Source organism: Nomascus leucogenys, chromosome 6, assembly GCF_006542625.1.
Source record: "Nomascus leucogenys isolate Asia chromosome 6, Asia_NLE_v1, whole genome shotgun sequence".
Lineage (NCBI taxonomy): Eukaryota > Metazoa > Chordata > Mammalia > Primates > Hylobatidae > Nomascus > Nomascus leucogenys.
Window position 1 is genome coordinate 1055635 of NC_044386.1, and position 18352 is coordinate 1073986.

At 58.4% G+C, this 18352-nt stretch overlaps 1 protein-coding gene across 4 annotated transcripts in view; it reads right to left on the bottom strand.

Annotated features, from left to right (window-relative positions):
* The window catches only part of TERT (telomerase reverse transcriptase), a 38557-nt gene extending 20817 nt beyond the window's left edge, over window positions 1–17740 (bottom strand). For 2 of the 4 annotated variants that reach the window (XM_030813885.1, XM_030813887.1), the window contains exons 1-6: window positions 17449–17740; window positions 15994–17344; window positions 8747–8942; window positions 6438–6618; window positions 5567–5750; window positions 4924–5075 (exon numbers count right to left, since the gene is read on the bottom strand). In XM_030813885.1, the coding sequence (XP_030669745.1) occupies window positions 4924–5075; window positions 5567–5750; window positions 6438–6618; window positions 8747–8942; window positions 15994–17344; window positions 17449–17667 (2283 nt within the window). In that variant the 5' untranslated portion in view covers window positions 17668–17740. Of the gene's footprint in view, window positions 1–4923; window positions 5080–5566; window positions 5751–6437; window positions 6619–8746; window positions 8943–15993; window positions 17345–17448 lie in introns of all 4 variants that reach the window. The other 2 variants (XM_030813886.1, XM_030813884.1) reach the window with 1 other exon arrangement.
* Window positions 17741–18352: the final 612 nt, after the last annotated feature.

An 18352-nucleotide genomic window follows, 5' to 3' on the forward strand; every position in this document is an offset into this window, starting at 1 on the left:
CCCTAGTGAGGCCTGGAGAAGGAAAATGGAGGTTGTCAGCACCAACGCTGGAGGCAGCTATCGCTGCAGATCTCATGGAAGCTGCAGGAAGCGAGTCTCAGCCGGGCGCAGCAGCTCACACCTGTCATCCCAGCACTTTGGTAGGCTGAGGTGGGCAGATCACCGGAGGTCAGGAGTTCGAGACCAGCCTGGCCAACATGGAGAACCCTCGTTTCTACTAAAATTACAAAAATTAGTCAGCATGGTGGTGGGCGCCTATAATCCCAGCTACTTGGGAGGCTGAGGCAAGAGAATTGCTTGAACTCAGGAAGCGGAGGTTGCAGTGAGCCGAGATCACGCCAATCCACTCCAGCCTGGGCAACAGAGTGAGACTCCGTTACAAAAGAAAAAGAAAAAAAGAAAGAAAGAAAGTCTCCACCTCACAGGGGAATTCCAAGGACGGAGCCCAGCCAGGGCCACATCCAGGCCAATGAACACAGGGAGGCCCGGAAGCCCTGCCCACCGGCCACACAGCACAGTAGGCACCGCATGACCCAGGAGTGGAAGGAACAGAATGGGGAGCCCGGGGGAGAGGCCCCCCACACAGCTGACATACGATAAACCCACCCGTAATTCAAAGGAAGGTGTGGTCTCCTCAATAAAGCTGTCGGAGCAACTGCAGACCCACTTGAGGAAGAAAGCTCGCCTGAACTCTGTGCTACCCCCCGCATAAAAACCAATCCACAGATCCCACCTACCCCCGCATAAAAACCAAATCACAGATCCCCACCTACCCCACACATGAAAACCAATCTCACAGATCCCACCTACCCCACACAAAAAACCAATCCCACAGATCCCACCTACCCCACACAAAAAACCAATCCCACAGATCCCCACTACCCCACAGATAAAAACCAATCCACAATCCCCTACCCCACAAAAAAATTCCACAGATCCCACCTACCCCACAGATCCCCACCTACCCCACACATGAAAACCAATTCCACAGATCCCACCTACCCCACACATGAAAACCAATCCACAGATCCCACCTACCCCACACATGAAAACCAATCCACAGATCCCACCTACCCCACAATAAAAACCAATCCACAGATCCCACCTACCCCACACATAAAACCAATCCACAGATCCCCACCTACCCCACAAAAAACCAATCCACAGATCCCACCTACCCCACACATGAAAACCAATCCCACAGATCCCCACCTACCCCACAGATAAAACCAATTCCACAGATCCCACCTACCCCCACACCCCCCCCCCCCCCACACATGAAAACCAACTCCACAGATCCCACCTACCCCACACAAAAACCAATCCCACAGATCCCACCTACCCACACATGAAAACCAATCCACAGATCCCCACCTACCCCACACATGAAAACCAACTCCACAGATCCCACCTACCCCACACATGAAACCAATCCCACAGATCCCCACCTACCCCACAGATAAAAACCAATTCCACAGATCCCACCTACCCCACACATAAAACCAACTCCACAGATCCCACTACCCACACATGAAAACCAATCCCACAGATCCCCACCTACCCCACATAAAAACCAATCCCACAGATCCCCGCCTACCCCACATGAAAACCAACTCCACAGATCCCGCCTACCCCACACATGAAAACCAATCCCACAGATCCCCACCTACCCCACACATGAAAACCAATCCCACAGATCCCACCTACCCCACACAAAAAAACCAATTCCACAGATCCCCACCTACCCCACACATGAAAACCAATCCCACAGATCCCGCCTACCCCACACATGAAAACCAACTCCACAGATCCCCACCTACCCACACATGAAAACCAACCCACAGATCCCCCTACCCCACAAAACCAACCCACAGATCCCACCTACCCCACACATGAAAACCAACAGATCCCACCTACCCCACAAAAACCAATCCACAGATCCCCCTACCCCACACAAAAACCAACCCACAACCCCCCCCCACAAAACCAACCACATCCCACCTACCCCACACATAAAACCAATCCCACAGATCCCCACCTACCCCACAATAAAACCAATCCACAGATCCCACCTACCCCACACAAAACCAACCCACAGATCCCACCTACCCCACACAAAAACCAATCCACAGATCCCACCTACCCCACACATAAAAAACCCAACCTCCCACAGATCCCCGCCTACCCCACACATGAAAAACCAATCCCACAGATCCCACCTACCCCACCATCCACAGACCTACCCCACACAAAAAAACCAATCCACAGATCCCCACCTACCCCACACATAAAACCACCCCCCCCCCCCCCCACCCCCCCCCCCCCCCCCCCCCCCCCCCCCCCCCCCCAAAACCATCCACAGATCCCACCTACCCCACACATAAAACCAATCCCACAGATCCCACCTACCCCACACAACCATCCCACAGATCCCCCCCCCCACCCCCCCCCCCCCCCACCCCCCCACCCCCCCCCCCCACCCCCCACCCCCCCACCCCCCCCCCCCCCCCCCCCCCCCCCCACACATGAAAACCAATCCCACAGATCCCCCCTACCCCACACATGAAAACCAATCCACAGATCCCACCTACCACACATGAAAACCAATCCACAGATCCCACCTACCCCCACATACCACCCACAGATCCCCACCTACCCCACACATGAAAAAACCCAATACCCCACCAGATCCCACCTACCCCACAAAAACCATCCACAGACCCACCACACATGAAAACCAACTCCCACAGATCCCCACCTACCCCACACATGAAAACCAACTCCACAGATCCCACCACCCACACAAAAAACCCACAGATCCCACCTCCCCACAGACCTCCCCCCCACCTACCCCACACATGAAAACCAACCCACAGATCCCACCTACCCCACACATGAAAACCAATCCCACAGATCCCACCTACCCCACACATGAAAACCAACCATCCCACAGATCCCACCTACCCACACATGAAACAATCCACAGATCCCCACCTACCCCACAGATAAAAACCAATCCACAGACCCACCTACCCCGCACATGAAAACCAATCCCACAGATCCCCACCTAGGTTTGAAAACTGACACAGTAAAGGCTGTTCTAAAAGGAGACGCAGAAGCAACATCACCACGACCTCAAGCTAAACAGAGTTCCTGAAGAGAACACAAACAGCTTTGGCCACAAACAGCTGATAAAGTGGACTGCGTAGTGGACTGCATTAGAAGTACAATCTTCCAATCCTCAAAAGGCTTGACTTGGGAGCACAAAAGCAAGACACACACGGCACAGAGATTCACAGTGCACGCATCTGATGCCAGACTTGCACCAGAACACACAAAGAGCTCCTGCGAGCTGATGATGGGAGGCGGGTGCCCTGTACAGAGTGGGGCAGGACGGACAGGCACCTCCCGCAAGAGCCCCGGGGCGGCCAGCACGGGAATAGTGTGGGCACGTGGGCATCAAGAGAGCCCCCTGCACAATCCCACCAGGCGGCTTCGACACCATCAGGCCAGCGGCCACCGGAAGCATCGCCCTCGCAAGCAGCCAGCCGGGGTGTCACCGTCACTCCCCTGGAAACTCCCACAACATCCCTAAAGCACGTCTGTGACCCAGCAACCCCACCCCTGGAATTCACCCAGAGGCGAGGGCCTCTGACCCCTGGGACGCTCCCAGAACCCAGCAGGCTCACAGCAGGCGCAGCTGTGCAGTCCACACCCAGGAGCCTCCACGGAGGCAGGAAGGATACATCCACGTGGCGTGTTCCACAGCGGATGCCATACATGGACAGAAGGCGTGGCTGAGGCGTTCAGCACAGCTGAGGCTCGGACCCCAAAACCCACCTCCTGCCTGATCACACTCATGTGGAGACCGGGAGAGGGAGACCACGGAGGTTGAGGTCGGAACCAGGGTGACAGTGGGGGTGGCAGCTTCTGCTGCGGCGTGGGGGGGAGTCTCCTGGGCTCTGGTGACTTTCTACACCCGGGCGCAGGTGGTGGCCATCAGGTTTCCACGAAGGTAAAATTCTGCTGAGTCATACATGAGATTTGCAAATAGCTGCGATAGCCTCAAGAAGTCAGAGAAAGAGGTCCTTGCGGGTTTCCATGTGTGCCTCTCCCCAGACCGAAGCTCCAGGGACACTTCTTCACCTCTGCACCCCGGCCTGGCACGACTTTGGGGGCTTACCACTCCAGTGTGCTCGTGACCACTGGGTGGGAACCCAAGCCCAGGGCGCTTTCACCCCTGCCGAGCCCCAAGGCCCCCGGCCGCTCTGGGAGGAGTGCGTCCCAGGGAGCGAGGCCTGAATCAGCCTTCCTGTCTCTCATGGAGCCAGCACGGGCCAGGCTGGGGTCCTGGGGGTGCCAGGGGTCCAGGAAGGTACCACCAGCGTCCCCACTCTCCTCTCAAACCCGGCTTGCAGTCTCCAATGGCCAGCCCTGTGACAGGACAGGGGCACCTGTGCTGGAAGGGAGGACCCTGAATGTGGAGCTCACCAAACCAGCACCCGAGGGCGTGAGGACAATGGTGTGGATCATGCCCAGAAGAGAAATGAGTAAGGCCAAAGGGGCCGCACACACCCACGCCATGGACACGCATATGTCACAGACACACACACACACACACCACAAATATGCACATCACAGACATGCATGTGTCACAGACACACACACACGCACACCACAGGCACACACACCAGAGACACACCACGGACACACATGTGCCACACACACACATACACCACAAATATGCACGCCACAGACACATGCACCACAGACACACACGTGCCACACACGCATATCACAGACGTGTAAATCATGGAAGTACCTCCATCACAGAAACACATCACAGACACGACTGCATCCTAGACGCATTCATATCTCAGAGACACACATCCTGGACACGACCGTATCACACGTGAGCCTTACGTGGCTCTTGAAGGCCTTGCGGACGTGCCCATGGGCGGCCTTCTGGACCACAGCATACCGACGCACGCAGTACGTGTTCTGGGGTTTGATGATGCTGGCGATGACCTCCGTGAGCCTGTCCTGGGGGATGGTGTCGTACGCACCCGTCACATCTACCTGCGTGAGTGGAGGCGAGGAGGCTGACAGTGGCCACCCAGCAACTCAGACATCACCTCTGCCCTCAGGGCCTGGCCTGGCGGCGTCCCCCGCTCTCTCTCTGACCCCCACCCCTCCAGACCCCAAGGGCAGGGTGGGCTGTGTCTTCTCTGAGCCTCAGGACAGGAGGCCCCTGGCTCAGGACTGGGGTGCGAGACACCTGGGCCTGGTGGCTGAGCCGGTGCGGTTCCTTCTCTGACGGGAACTGGAATCCAGTGGGACCCTCCCTGGGAATAGGAGCCCGGGCAGTCAGGGTGCACAGTCGGGCCCACGTGATGCAGCAAAGGCTGAAGGTCTCCATCCCAGGGGCCGGGTGTGTCCCCAACAGTGACAGGGTCACCGGCACTCCCTGCGGCCCTCCCAGGAGTACCTCTTCCACCCCACACGAGGTGCCAATCAGGCAGCCACTCCCAAGGTCCAGCAGGGCTGCTCAAGGGGGCCCCGGCACCCACCTTGACGAAGTACAGCTCAGGCGGCGGGTCCTGGGCCCGCACACGCAGCACGAAGGTGCGCCAGGCCTTGTGGATGTCATCTAGGCCCAGCACAGAGGCACCCAGGAGGCCGGGGCGCCGCGCCCGCTCGTAGTTGAGCACGCTGAACAGTGCCTTCACCCGCGAGCTGAGACGCTCGGCCTGGCGGGGACAGCACGGGAGACAGTCAGCAAAGTGGACCCGGCCAAGCGCCCCGCCCCACCATAGGGACCCAGGGGAGAAGCAGCCCCACCCCAGTGTCCCCAGCCCCCCAGACCCGGGACCTAGACCCCCTCCCAGCTTCCCCAGACCCTGTTTGAAATGTGCTCCTGGCTGCATGTGTGTTGCACACGGGATCCTCATGCCACACCTCTGTCCACCTCACCCCACACTCCCCTCAGATGATGGGGTCACTGCAGCCACCGCAGCCACGGGTGTGGGGTGCAGGAGCGGTGGGGCGAGGCCCCAGGATCCTCAGAGCCTGGTGGGCTCCTGGCAGCCGTGGCCTGGTCCCCGGGCCCCACACGGAAGCACACGGTGCCTGAACACCACAGCAGGACACGGATCCGGGACCTCGGGCTCTGCTGTGTCCAGGCCCCGGCCCGGCTGCTTCTTGTGGTCCTCAGAGCCTGTCCCTGCCCCAGGACCTCCCCCCACACCCCCACGCTGCTTTTCTGGAGGCACCGGCACCTCAGCCGCCTCACCATGCCCACAAATGGGTTGGAGCCGTGCCGTGGCCCTGGCTGTGTCCCGTGGCCCCTCCTCCGGGCCCTTCATCTAAGCTGATACCAAATGTGGGGCGCGAATGCACTTCTGTTTAAAAAGGAAACGAAACCAAAGCACAGCCACCCTCTTTTCTCTGCGGAACGTTCTGGCTCCCACGACGTAGCCCATGTTCACGATCGGCCGGAGGCCGTCAGGCTTGGGGATGAAGCGGAGTCTGGACGCCAGCAGGGCGGGCCTGGCTTCCCGGTGCTGCCTGACCTCTGCCTCCGACAGCTCCCGCAGCTGCACCCTCTTCAAGTGCTGTCTGCAACAGAGAGCCCCTCAGGAGCCTCGCTCAGCCAGGCAACAGGCTGGGGGGAAGCTCACGGGAAGCCACAACCCCCATCGACTCAGTGAGGGCTCAGGGCACCCACGGCAGCACACGCTGAAGGCCTTGCCCGGGGCCACGTCCACCCATGCCAGCCAGACGCCTCCGAGAGCCCCTCTACTTGCAGGGCACCTGGACACCTGGTCCTATATTCAACCCTGGGGACGCCCAGTCCAGTGGTCAACCACCAGGGTGACTGTCCCACCGTCAGCACCAGGGAGCCTGGTCCCATGATCAACCCCCCAAATTGCCTGTCTGGTGGCTGCCACCCAGGATGGGGTGCAAGGCTACATCTGGGGCCCCATGAACCCATGCCCCCTCCACACAGGATGCCTGTCCCTCTGGTACAGCCACTGGGGTAGCCCAAGGCTGGCCCCAGGCAGGACCCCCAGGCAGAAAGAGCTGCATCCCTTCAGATGGAGAGGGTGGGAGAGGCTGCTTAGGGCAGCTCAGCCAAGGAGCAGAATCAGCTCCCGTGAGCCCACCGGTTTCCTGACACCTCTGCCCTTTGGCCTTTTCCCCCAAAACCACCCATGGGGGCATGGGGGGCTGGAGCGGCCACACCTGGACCTGGGCATCTGTGGCTGATGGCCTGGCGCTCCATGGCCACTGGGGCCGCGGGTGCTCCAGGGCTGGTGCCCTGACCCCAGGCCACAGGCCCAGCTGAGCGCAGAAAAGGCACAGTACCCTGTCCAGGGAGGAGGGGCCTCCGAGGCCCCCCAGGCAGAACAACAGTCCCAGTAGTGACAAGGAGCATCTTGGGGACCACCACGTCCGTCTGCTCCTTCCAGTCACCCCAATTAAATTCTTTCCAAAATACTGGTCAAATGACCATGTTGGGTAGCACACCATTAAATACGTGTAATGTCTAAGTAGGGTGCATTGTGTATTAACTCGTTCCCACAGGGAAAGCCCTGACCCTCCCCCAGATGCAGGAGGAAACGGCCCCAGCACCACGTCGGGGTCCCCAGCCCAGAGGCTGTGTTAACCTCTGATGAGGTCTGCTGCCAGCTCCCTCTGCAGACATCCTGATTTGGGGCATGGGGTGTGACAAGGCCCCCCAGGGACTCGAGTGTGCAGAGGAGCTGGGGAAGCCCTGACCTTGTGACTAAAGCCCTCCACAGTCAGCCTGGGCGGGACACGGAGAAGCTAATACTACGGCCTGGGCTCAGGCTGGCGTCTCCCAGACCAGCACTCCAGTCCCTCACTGATGCAAATCCAGCTTGAATCTGCCATAATCCTTCACACTCTTATCAGCTGAACAGTGCAGACAAAATCTCACAGCCATTCAAATGCAGCCACCTAGAAGTCAGCTCATGGTGGACCTCTCCTATCCCCAGGTGCTCCCTGCACAGGCGCTCCCTGCAGTGAGTCGCCAAGTGGGTGGGATTTTATCCTCTCATGACCTAAATCCAACAGATTAAAGATTCATACAGAACAGCATGAATTAAAAGAGAATCGGGGGCTGGGCACAGTGGCTTAGCCTGTAAATCCAGCACTTTGGGAGGCCAAGGTAGGTGGATCACCTGAGGTCAGGAGTTCGAGACCAGCCTGGCCAACATGATGAAACCCTGTCTCTACTAAAAGTACAAAAATTAGACATGCGTGGTGGCAGGTGCCTGTAATCCCAGCTACTTAGGAGGCTGAGGCTGGAGAATCGCTTAAACCTGGGAGGTGCAGGTTGCAGTGAGCCAAGATTACACCACCGCACTCCAGCCTGGGCAACAGAGTGAGACTCCATCTCAAAAAAAAAAAAAAAAAAAAAAACAAGAGGGAGTATCAGACCTACATCCCGAGGAGGGGCAAGCAGGCTAGTGGTAGTGTTTCCATCCAATATAAATCCCTTCTGCTTTACAAACTCTAGAGACCACTAGGCACAAACTCCTGATTTTACAGGTAAAATAACGTGAGCTCCAGGCAGTCAGAGCCTTGCACGGAATCCACTTGGACCAGGCCTGTGACAGGGCCCCTGGCTCCCAGCCCAGAGCTGCACAGCCAGGGAAGCACTGGCAAGTGGAGACAGGCGCACACTGAGAAGCAAAGGACTGGCGTGGGGATACACTACCTGATTCCAATGCTTTGCAACTTGCTCCAGACACTCTTCCGGTAGAAAAAGAGCCTGTTCTTCTGAAACGTGGTCTCCGTGACATAAAAGAAAGACCTGAGCAGCTCGACCACGTACACGCTCATCAGCCAGTACAGGAACTTGGCCAGGATCTCCTCCCGCAGACGGTGCTCCGCGGCCGGAACACAGCCAACCCCTGAAACGAGAAGGACGCTGCACAACCAGGTCGCCAAGGGCCTGGCGACCTCACCCCGGACCTGCACCATCCAGACACCGCACATCCAGATCACAGCAGGGCCTGGCGACGTCACCCCGGACCTACACCATCCGGACACTGCACATCCAGATCACCGAGGGCCTGGTGACCTCACCCCGGACCTGCACCATCCAGACACTGCACATCCAGCTCACCGAGGGCCTGGCAACCCTGGTCACCACCCCAGACCTGCACCATCCAGTACGACAGCCATGGCCATGGGAAGCCCAGCAGGTCCAGGCCGAGATGGCCACGCACGGGACCTACACACGGGATCCCGCAGACAAAGCTCAAAAAACATCAAATGTCCTGTGAGTGACGCTCCCACCAATGACACCCTAAAATGATGAGGTGTGGACACGCTGGGCTTCAGTAAAATCTATTATTACATTAATTTCACCTTTTCTTTTTTACTTTTTTAATGTGGCTACTAGAATTTTTTTTTTTTTTTTTTTTTTTGAGACAGAGTCTCGCTCTGTTGCCAGGCTGGAGTGCAGTGGTGCAATGTCAGCTCACTGCAACTTCCAACTCCCTGGTTCAAGCGATTCTCCTGCCTCAGCCTCCCAGGTAGCTGGGATTACAGGCACCCGCCACCACGCCCAGCTAATTTTTGTGTTTTTAGTACAGATGAGGTTTCACCATGTTGGCCAAGATGGTCTCGACCTCCTGACCTCATGATCCACCCGCCTCGGTCTCCCAAAGTGCGGGGATTACAGGCATGAGCCACCACGCCCAGCCTAGAAATTTTAAAATTATCCACGTGGCTCACGTCATGCTCCTGTTGGGCGACAACGGCTCGGAGCCTCATCCTTTGTCCTGGTTCCCAAGCAGAAGGGAGGAAGCAGACACTCCCCTGCCAGGCAGCACCGTCAGAGCTGGCGCCACACCGCGGGCTTGCGCGATTTCAAACTCGACACCACGGAGCCACCAGATCCCGACATGCCTGGGGTTTTCCAGGCTGAACCCAGGCCGAGCGGACGTTGCTGTCACTCACTGGCTAAGGAACGCTGGCCACGTGGTGCTCCAGACACTCACAGGCCAAGATGACCGCCCTCCTTGTGGTCTCCACATCTTCATCTGTGCATCATAAGCAGAGGTCCCCGGACGTCGCTAGATGCCATGGAGGCCAGCACAGGTAAAGCTGGGGTTTACCAGCAATAACAACACAGAAGAACCACGCAAAGGACAAGGAAGGGGACCCCAGACGGCGGGCCCGAGACAGAAGACAGATGGGAAACAAAGAGGAAAAGCAGGGCAGGGGCAAAGCTAAAGAAACACTGAACACGGAAAACAATATTAATAATGCTTAGCTTGTGGGGGTGTCAGGATGCCTGAGATAGAACTAAGTCAGCAGGGAAAACAGCACACAGGCTGGGGGTGGTGACCAGAGTTAAAATACGCTAAGGGTCTTATTGCTCAGGACAAGGCTAGCAATGTTTCAGACTTCATTGTAAAAGATCAGGGTATGCCGGGCACGGTGGCTCGCACCTGTAATCCCAGCACTGTGGGAGGCCGAGGCGGGCAGATCACTTGAGGTCAGGAGTTTGAGACCAGCCTGGCCAACATGGTGAAACCCAATCTCTACTAAAAATACAAAAATTAGCCAGGCGTGGTGGCGGGCGGCCTGTAATCCCAGCTACTCATGAGGTTGAGGAATGAGAACTGCTTGAACCCAGGAGGCAGAGGTTGCAGTGAGCCAAGATTGCACCATTGCACTCCAGCCTGGGTGACAGAGTGAGATTCCGTCTCAATAAACAAAAGCAAACAACGACAACAAAAAGATCAGGGGGTAACACTAAGCAAAAGGAAATAAAAGCAAATGCCCAGTGAGCAGGAGGCAACGACAGGATCAACACACGCTCGGCAGGACACGCACACGGCAACCCAAGAGGTGGTGAGAAGCAAGGGAAAGAGGACACGCAACAGGCAAATGGAGAATCAGAGTGCACCAGACGGGTCTCTAGTGACAAAAAAACGAAAACAAGTCAGGTTATCCAGTTAAACAACGACTGTCAGACTGGACTGGAAATTCACCTACATGCTGTTAATAGGACATACCTACACTACAAGAATATAAAGTGTTGAAAATTAGGCCAGGCGCGGTGGCTCACGCCTGTAATTCAGCACTTTGGGAAGCCGAGGTAGGTGGATCCCTTGAGTCCAAGAGTTTGAGACCAGCCTGGGCAACATAGCAAGACCCTGTCTCCAGAAAAAATTTAAAAATTAGCCAGGTGTAGTGGTGCATGTCTGTAGTTCCAGCTACTCAGGAGGCTGAGGTGAGAGGATGGCTCAGGCCAGAAGGTAAAGGTTACATTGACCTGTGATCACACCACTGCACTCACCCTGGGCGACAGAGCAAGACTCTGTCTCAAAAAAAAAAAAAGAAAAAAAAAAAAAAAAAAATATATATATATATATATATATATATATATAAATTAAAGGCAGAAAACAGACACAGCAAGAAAATACTAATCAAAAGAAGCCCAGTGTGGCAGCACTAAGAGCAATTTAAAAAAAGAATTACTAGATTACTAGAGACATAGAAGTCTACAAAAGATTCACGCATCAGGAAGATAAAAATTCTACCATGTGCATGCACCTAATAATGCCTCACATAAATGCTACCAAACGAGAAGAAATGAACAGACCCATCCCCCAGGTGAGGGACTGTAGCCTCCTTCTTGGAATTTCATGCATCTAGAAGGAGACAGAAGCTTTGCACAGGACCTTAATAAGCTGGATATAGTGAACATGCATGCCCACTATTGACAGGATATCAAATTTACAACGGACAGTTCTGGAAACCATCCACACACTAGATCACAAAGCAAGGCTCCACAAACTTCAAATAATTGGTATTATACAGACCACTACACAACTGAGTTAGAAATCATAACAAAATGATAACTTAAAATACTCGACATATCTTGATACTCTACATATCTTGAACATAAACAATGTTCAAATAACTCACTGCTCAAAGAAATCACAGAATAAGCTAAAGAATACTTAAAAGTGACTGATATCAAAATGATTTCACATCGAAACACAGGGTGCACAAAGAAAAAAATCACAGAATAAGAATACTTAAAAGAAGTATTAACACTTTTAAGTATTTTAAGAACACTTAAAAGTGGCTGATGTTGAAATTACTTCACATCAAACCACAGGGTGCAGCTAAAGCAGCACTTAGAGGGAAAGGCATAACTAAACTAAGAAGCTAGAAAAGGAATGAAAGAATAAACCAAAAGAAAGCGTACAATGGAAAGATAGAAATGTCAGAGGTAAATCAGTGAAATTCAAAACTAAGACCCAAGAGAGAAGTCTGATGAAGGCCGGCGGAGACACTGGCCCTCCACCTGGGTCTCAGAGCAGGAGACAGAGGGGGTCACCCCAACCTGTAGCTGGATGTCAATCCATGTGAAGGGGCGACTGGAGGCAGAGCCCAGCCTAAGCAATGAGCGGCAGGTACCCAGAATAAGGTGACAAGCATTGCCACCCACCCAAGGGGGCCAAGCAGAGGGGCAGCTTGGGAGAAAACAGGACAAGTGAGGGGGCTGGGGTGCCTTGCTTTCCTTCAGGCCACAGAGAACCCTTTCTGGGATGTCTCCAGCAACACTTGGCAGCAGACACAGGCAGCCCAGAGTCCAGCCTCGGCATGGGACAAGCTGGGAGAGGAGTATTGGCAGCATGCGTGTGGGCACGTGGTGGGCAAGCCAGGCCCAACAGAGGCAAGCGGACCTGAAGCTGTGGCTGCAGTGCCTGGCAGGCGGGAGGCAAGAGCCTGCAGTCCCGTGTCCCTGTAGCAAAATGGAATGGGGAGGTGACCAAGAAGAGCCGAGCATCAGAAAAGATAGGCTTGGGGACCAGCACTGTGCCTGCAGCATCTACCCAGGCAATGGGCAACCGGCACAGCTGTGGCTATAGAAAGAGCAAATATTCAGGAGCAAGCTCAAGTGAGCAAAAGCCAAGGACACCCCGGGGCCACGCCTCACTCACTCTGCATATGACAAGGACACCCAGGGACAGCGCCGCACTCACCCTACACATGACAGGGACACCCGGGGACAGCGCCTCACTCACCCTACACATGACAGGGACACCCGGGGACAGCGCCTCACTCACCCTACACATGACAAGGACACCAGGGGACAGCGCCTCATTCACCCTACACAGGACAGGGACAAGGGACACCCGGGGACTGCACCTCACCCTACACGTGACAGGGACACCTGGGGACCGCACCTCACTCACCCTACACGTGACAGGGACACCCGGGACTGTGCCTCATGCTACACATGACAGGGACACCCGGGGGCCGCACCTCACTCACCCTACACATGACAGGGACACCCAGGGACAGTGCCTCACTCACCCTACACATGACAGGGACACCCAGGGACAGTGCCTCACTCACCCTACACATGACAGGGACACCCAGGGACAGTGCCTCACTCACCCTACACATGACAGGGACACCTGGGGACCGCACCTCACTCACCCTACACATGACAGGGACACCCAGGGACAGTGCCTCACTCACTTTACACGTGACAGGGACACCCGGGGACAGCGCCTCACTCACTCTGCATATGACAGGGACACCCGGGGACAGCGCCTCACTCACCCTGCACATGAGAGGGACACCCGGGGACAGCGCCTCACCCTACACGTGACAGGGGCACCTGGGGACCGCGCCTCACTCACCCTACACATGACAGGGACACCCAGGGACAGCGCCTCACTCACCCTGCACATGAGAGGGACACCCGGGGACAGCGCCTCACCCTACACGTGACAGGGACACCCGGGACTGTGCCTCACTCACGCTACACGTGACAGGGACACCAGGGGGCCGCGCCTCACTCACCCTGCACGTGACAGGGACACCTGGGCACCGCACCTCACTCACCCTACACATGACAGGGACACCCGGGGACAGCGCCTCACTCACCCTACACAGGACAAGGGACACCCGGAGACAGCGCCTCACTCACCCTGCACGTGACAGGGACACCCGGGGGCCACGCCTCACTCACACTACACGTGACAGGGACACCCGGGGCCCACGCTTCACTCACCCTGCACGTGACAGGGACACCCGGGGGCAACACCTCACTCACCCTGCACGTGACAGGGACACCCGGGGACAGCACCTCACTCACTCTGCATATGACAGGGACACCCGGGGGCCGCGCCTCACTCACCCTGCACGTGACAGGGACACCCGGGGGCCACGCCTCACTCACCCTGCACGTGACAGGGACACCCGGGGGCCACGCCTCACTCACCCTGCACGTGACAGGGACACCCGGGGGCCGCGCCTCACTCACCCTGCACATGAGAGGGACACCCGGGGACAGCGCCTCACTCACCCTACACAGGACAAGGGACACCCGGGGACAGCGCCTCACTCACCCTGCACGTGACAGGGACACCCGGGGGCCATGCCTCAGTCCCTGCACAAGCCAGGGGCAGATTGTGACCTCATCTGAAATCAGAGAACAGCAATAATGACAGGCAGAGTCCTGATCAGAGAACTCAAACTCTCTTCGACGAAGGAAGCTGGAGCACAAAAAGCAAAAATGGGTTGCATGACGCTTATCTGACTCGGCGTGGTCCACCTGAGCCGCAGCAGGTGTGAGGCAGCTGCTGTTCGATGGGTAGGGACTTCCAGTCACACAAGACGCCGCATTTCAAGCAACCTGCTGTAAACACGGCCGAGTTAGCAATTCTGCACTGTACACAGAAAACCGTGTTAGGACTGCCAATCTCATGTTATATGACTTTTGCCACCACAAAAAGAAAAAAAAGAAAAATAAAGAGCCCCGGGAAGGTCACCCTCCTTGTCTGCATGGCCGGAAGTCTCACGTCTTGGGAGTTTGTGGGGAGGGGGTGAAATCGGGACTCCTTCTAGCTGCCACTGTAGGGCCGGGGAGCACTAGGAGCCAAAAGGGGGCTGGCGCGGAGGTGCCTCAACATCAAATCCAGAAAAACAGGGCGGGGACACGGCAGACCCAGCAGCACCAACCCCTGAACACCCACAAACACTGTCCCTTCCTGAGCAGGTGGAGCCATCTGCTGTCCTCTGCTCCCACATGGCCCTCTTCATACCTAAAGATGGGACCAGGATCTGTGCTGGAGGATGGTCTTACCTCCCTCCCTCTACCCTGTCCTGGCACAGTCGACGAACGCTTTTTTTTTTTTTAAAGACAGAGTTTCACTCTTGTCGCCCAGGCTGGAGTGCAATGGCACAATCTCAGCTCACTGCAACCTCCGCCTCCCGGGTTCAAGTGATTCTCCTGCCTCAGCCTCCCAAGTAGCTGGGATTACAGGCATACACCACCATGCCCAGCTAATTTTTGTATTTTTAGTACAGACAGGGTTTCACCATGTTGGTCAGGCCGGTCTCAAACTCCTGACCTCAGGTGATCCACCTGCCTCAGCTTCCCAAAGTGCTGGGATTACAGGTGTGAGCCACCGCACCTGGCCGTCAACACACAATTAAATCTTAAACACAAACCTGCATATTGGCTGACCACGTGCACCTGCAAAACCCTTACCTCCCACCCCCCGGAAGACGGGGTTCTCCTCCCCACTTCTCATTCCCACCCTTGAAATTGCGAAGAGGATTATAGGTAACCTGCAGGCACCCTCGCCAGAGCGTCTGTGTTCCAGACACTTCTGCCCATTGCCGGCAACCCGGCTCCACTGCCGCGCCCAGCCTCCTCTGTTCACTGCTCTGGCCTCAGCGCCTGGAAACTGCGTGTCCATCAAAACGTGAAGGTGAACCTCGTAAGTTTATGCAAACTGGACAGGAGGGAGAGCAGAGGCAGAGATCACCGTGTCCACTCGACGTCCTGAGCGAGAAGCCACCTGTGCCCACGTGACGATGGAGACCGGAGGACCAGGGCTCTGCCTGCCCCCTTTTCTGAGCCCCTACTGCATTCAGCTCTGGGGCCTGGGCCCTCGACGGCCACCACCTCCTCACCTGGGCTCCTGCGCAGCCAAGCGCAGTCCCGCACGCTCATCTTCCACGTCAGCTCCTGCAGCGAGAGCTTGGCATGCTTCCCCAGAGAGATGAACTTCTTGGTGTTCCTGAGGAAGCGGCGTTCGTTGTGCCTGGAACCCCAGAGGCCTGGGGGCACCAGCCGGCGCAGGCAAGCCCGCACGAAGCCGTACACCTGCCAGGGGCTGCTGTGCTGGCGGAGCAGCTGCACCAGGCGACGGGGGTCTGTGTCCTCCTCGGGGGCCGCCACAGAGCCCTGGGGCTTCTCCCGGGCACAGACACCGGCTGCTGGGGTGACCACAGCCCGCAGCGGGCAGTGCGTCTTGAGGAGCACCCCGTAGGGGCACTGCGCATGGTTCCCAAGCAGCTCCAGAAACAGGGGCCGCATTTGCCAGTAGCGCTGGGGCAGGCGGGGCAACCTGCGGGGAGTCCCTGGCATCCAGGGCCTGGAACCCAGAAAGATGGTCTCCACGAGCCTCCGAGCGCCAGTCAGGCTGGGCCTCAGGGAGCTGAGTAGGAAGGAGGGCCGCAGCTGCTCCTTGTCGCCTGAGGAGTAGAGGAAGTGCTTGGTTTCGGCGTACACCGGGGGACAAGGCGTGTCCCAGGGACGTGGTGGCCGCGATGTGGATGGGGGGCCCGCGTGGTGCTGGCGGCCCACGGATGGGTGGGAGTGGCGCGTGCCAGAGAGCGCACCCTCCAAAGAGGTGGCTTCTTCGGCGGGTCTGGCAGGTGACACCACACAGAAACCACGGTCACTCGGTCCACACGTCCTGTCCGGGTGGGCCCAGGACCCCTGCCCAACGGGCGTCCGCTCTGGCTCAGGGGCAGCCCCACGCCTGGGCCTCTTGGGCAACGGCAGACTTCGGCTGGCACTGCCCCCGCGCCTCCTCGCACCCGGGGCTGGCAGGCCCAGGGGGACCCTGGCCTCCCTGACGCTATGGTTCCAGGCCCGTTCGCATCCCAGACGCCTTCGGGTTCCACTCGCGTGTGGCGGGGGCCGGGCCTGAGTGGCAGCGCCGAGCTCGTACAGCGGCGGCCCGCACACCTGGTAGGCGCAGCTGGGAGCCACCAGCACAAACAGCGCGCAGCGTGCCAGCAGGTGAACTAGCACGTCGTCGCCCACGCGGCGCAGCAGCAGCCCCCACGCCCCGCTCCCGCGCAGTGCGTCGGTCACCGTGTTGGGCAGGTAGCTACGCACGCTGGTGGTGAAGGCCTCGGGGGGGCCGCCGCGGGCCCCGTCCAGCAGCGCGAAGCCGAAGGCCAGCACGTTCCGCGCGCCGCGCTCGCACAGCCTCTGCAGCACCCGGGCCACCAGCTCCTTCAGGCAGGACACCTGCGGGGGAAGCACCCTGAGTCCCCTGCGCTGCTCTCCGCATGTCGCTGGTTCCCCCCGGCCGCCCTCAACCCCAGCCGGACGCGGACCCCGGGGAGGCCCACCTGGCGGAAGGAGGGGGCGGCAGGGGGCGGCCGTGCGTCCCAGGGCACGCACACCAGGCACTGGGCTACTAGCGCGCGAAAAGCCGCCGGGTCTCCGCGCTGCACCAGCCGCCAGCCCTGGGGCCCCAGGCGCCGCACGAACGTGGCCAGCGGCAGCACCTCGCGGTAGTGGCTGCGCAGCAGGGAGCGCACGGCTCGGCAGCGGGGAGCGCGCGGCATCGCGGGGGTGGCCGGGGCCAGGGCCTCCCACGTGCGCAGCAGGACGCAGCGCTGCCTGCAACCCGCGCCGCGAGGAGAGGGCGGGGCCGCGGAAAGGAAGGGGAGGGGCTGGGAGGGCCCGCAGGGGGCTGGGCCGGGGACCCGGGAGGGGTCGGGACGGGGGCGGGGTCCGCGCGGAGGAGGCGGAGCTGGAAGGTGAAGGGGCAGGACGGGAGCCCGGGTCCCTAGTCCCTCCGCCACTTGGGAAGCGCGGTCCTGGGCGTCTGCGCCCGCGAATCCACTGGGAGCCCGGCCTGGCCCCGACCGCGCAGCTGCTCCGGGCGGACCCGGGGGTCTGGGCCGCGCTTCCCCACCCGCGCGCCGCTCCCGCTCCCAGGGTGCAGGGACCCCAGCGAGGGCCCCAGCGGAGAGGGGTCGAATCGGCCTAGGCTGTGGGGTAACCCGAGGGAGGGGCCGTGATGTGGGGGCCCTGGGAACAGGTGCGTGCGGCGACCCTTTCGCCGCTGGCCTGATCCGGAGACCCAGGGCTGCCCCCAGGTCCGGGCGCGGGGCGTCGGGCTCTGGGCACCGCGAATGCCGGGCGTGAAGGGGAGGACGGAGGCGCGTAGACGCGGCTGGGGACGAACCCGAGGACCCAGCGCTCCCTGGACGGGCACGCGGGGCCTCCCGGAGCGCCTCCCTGCAA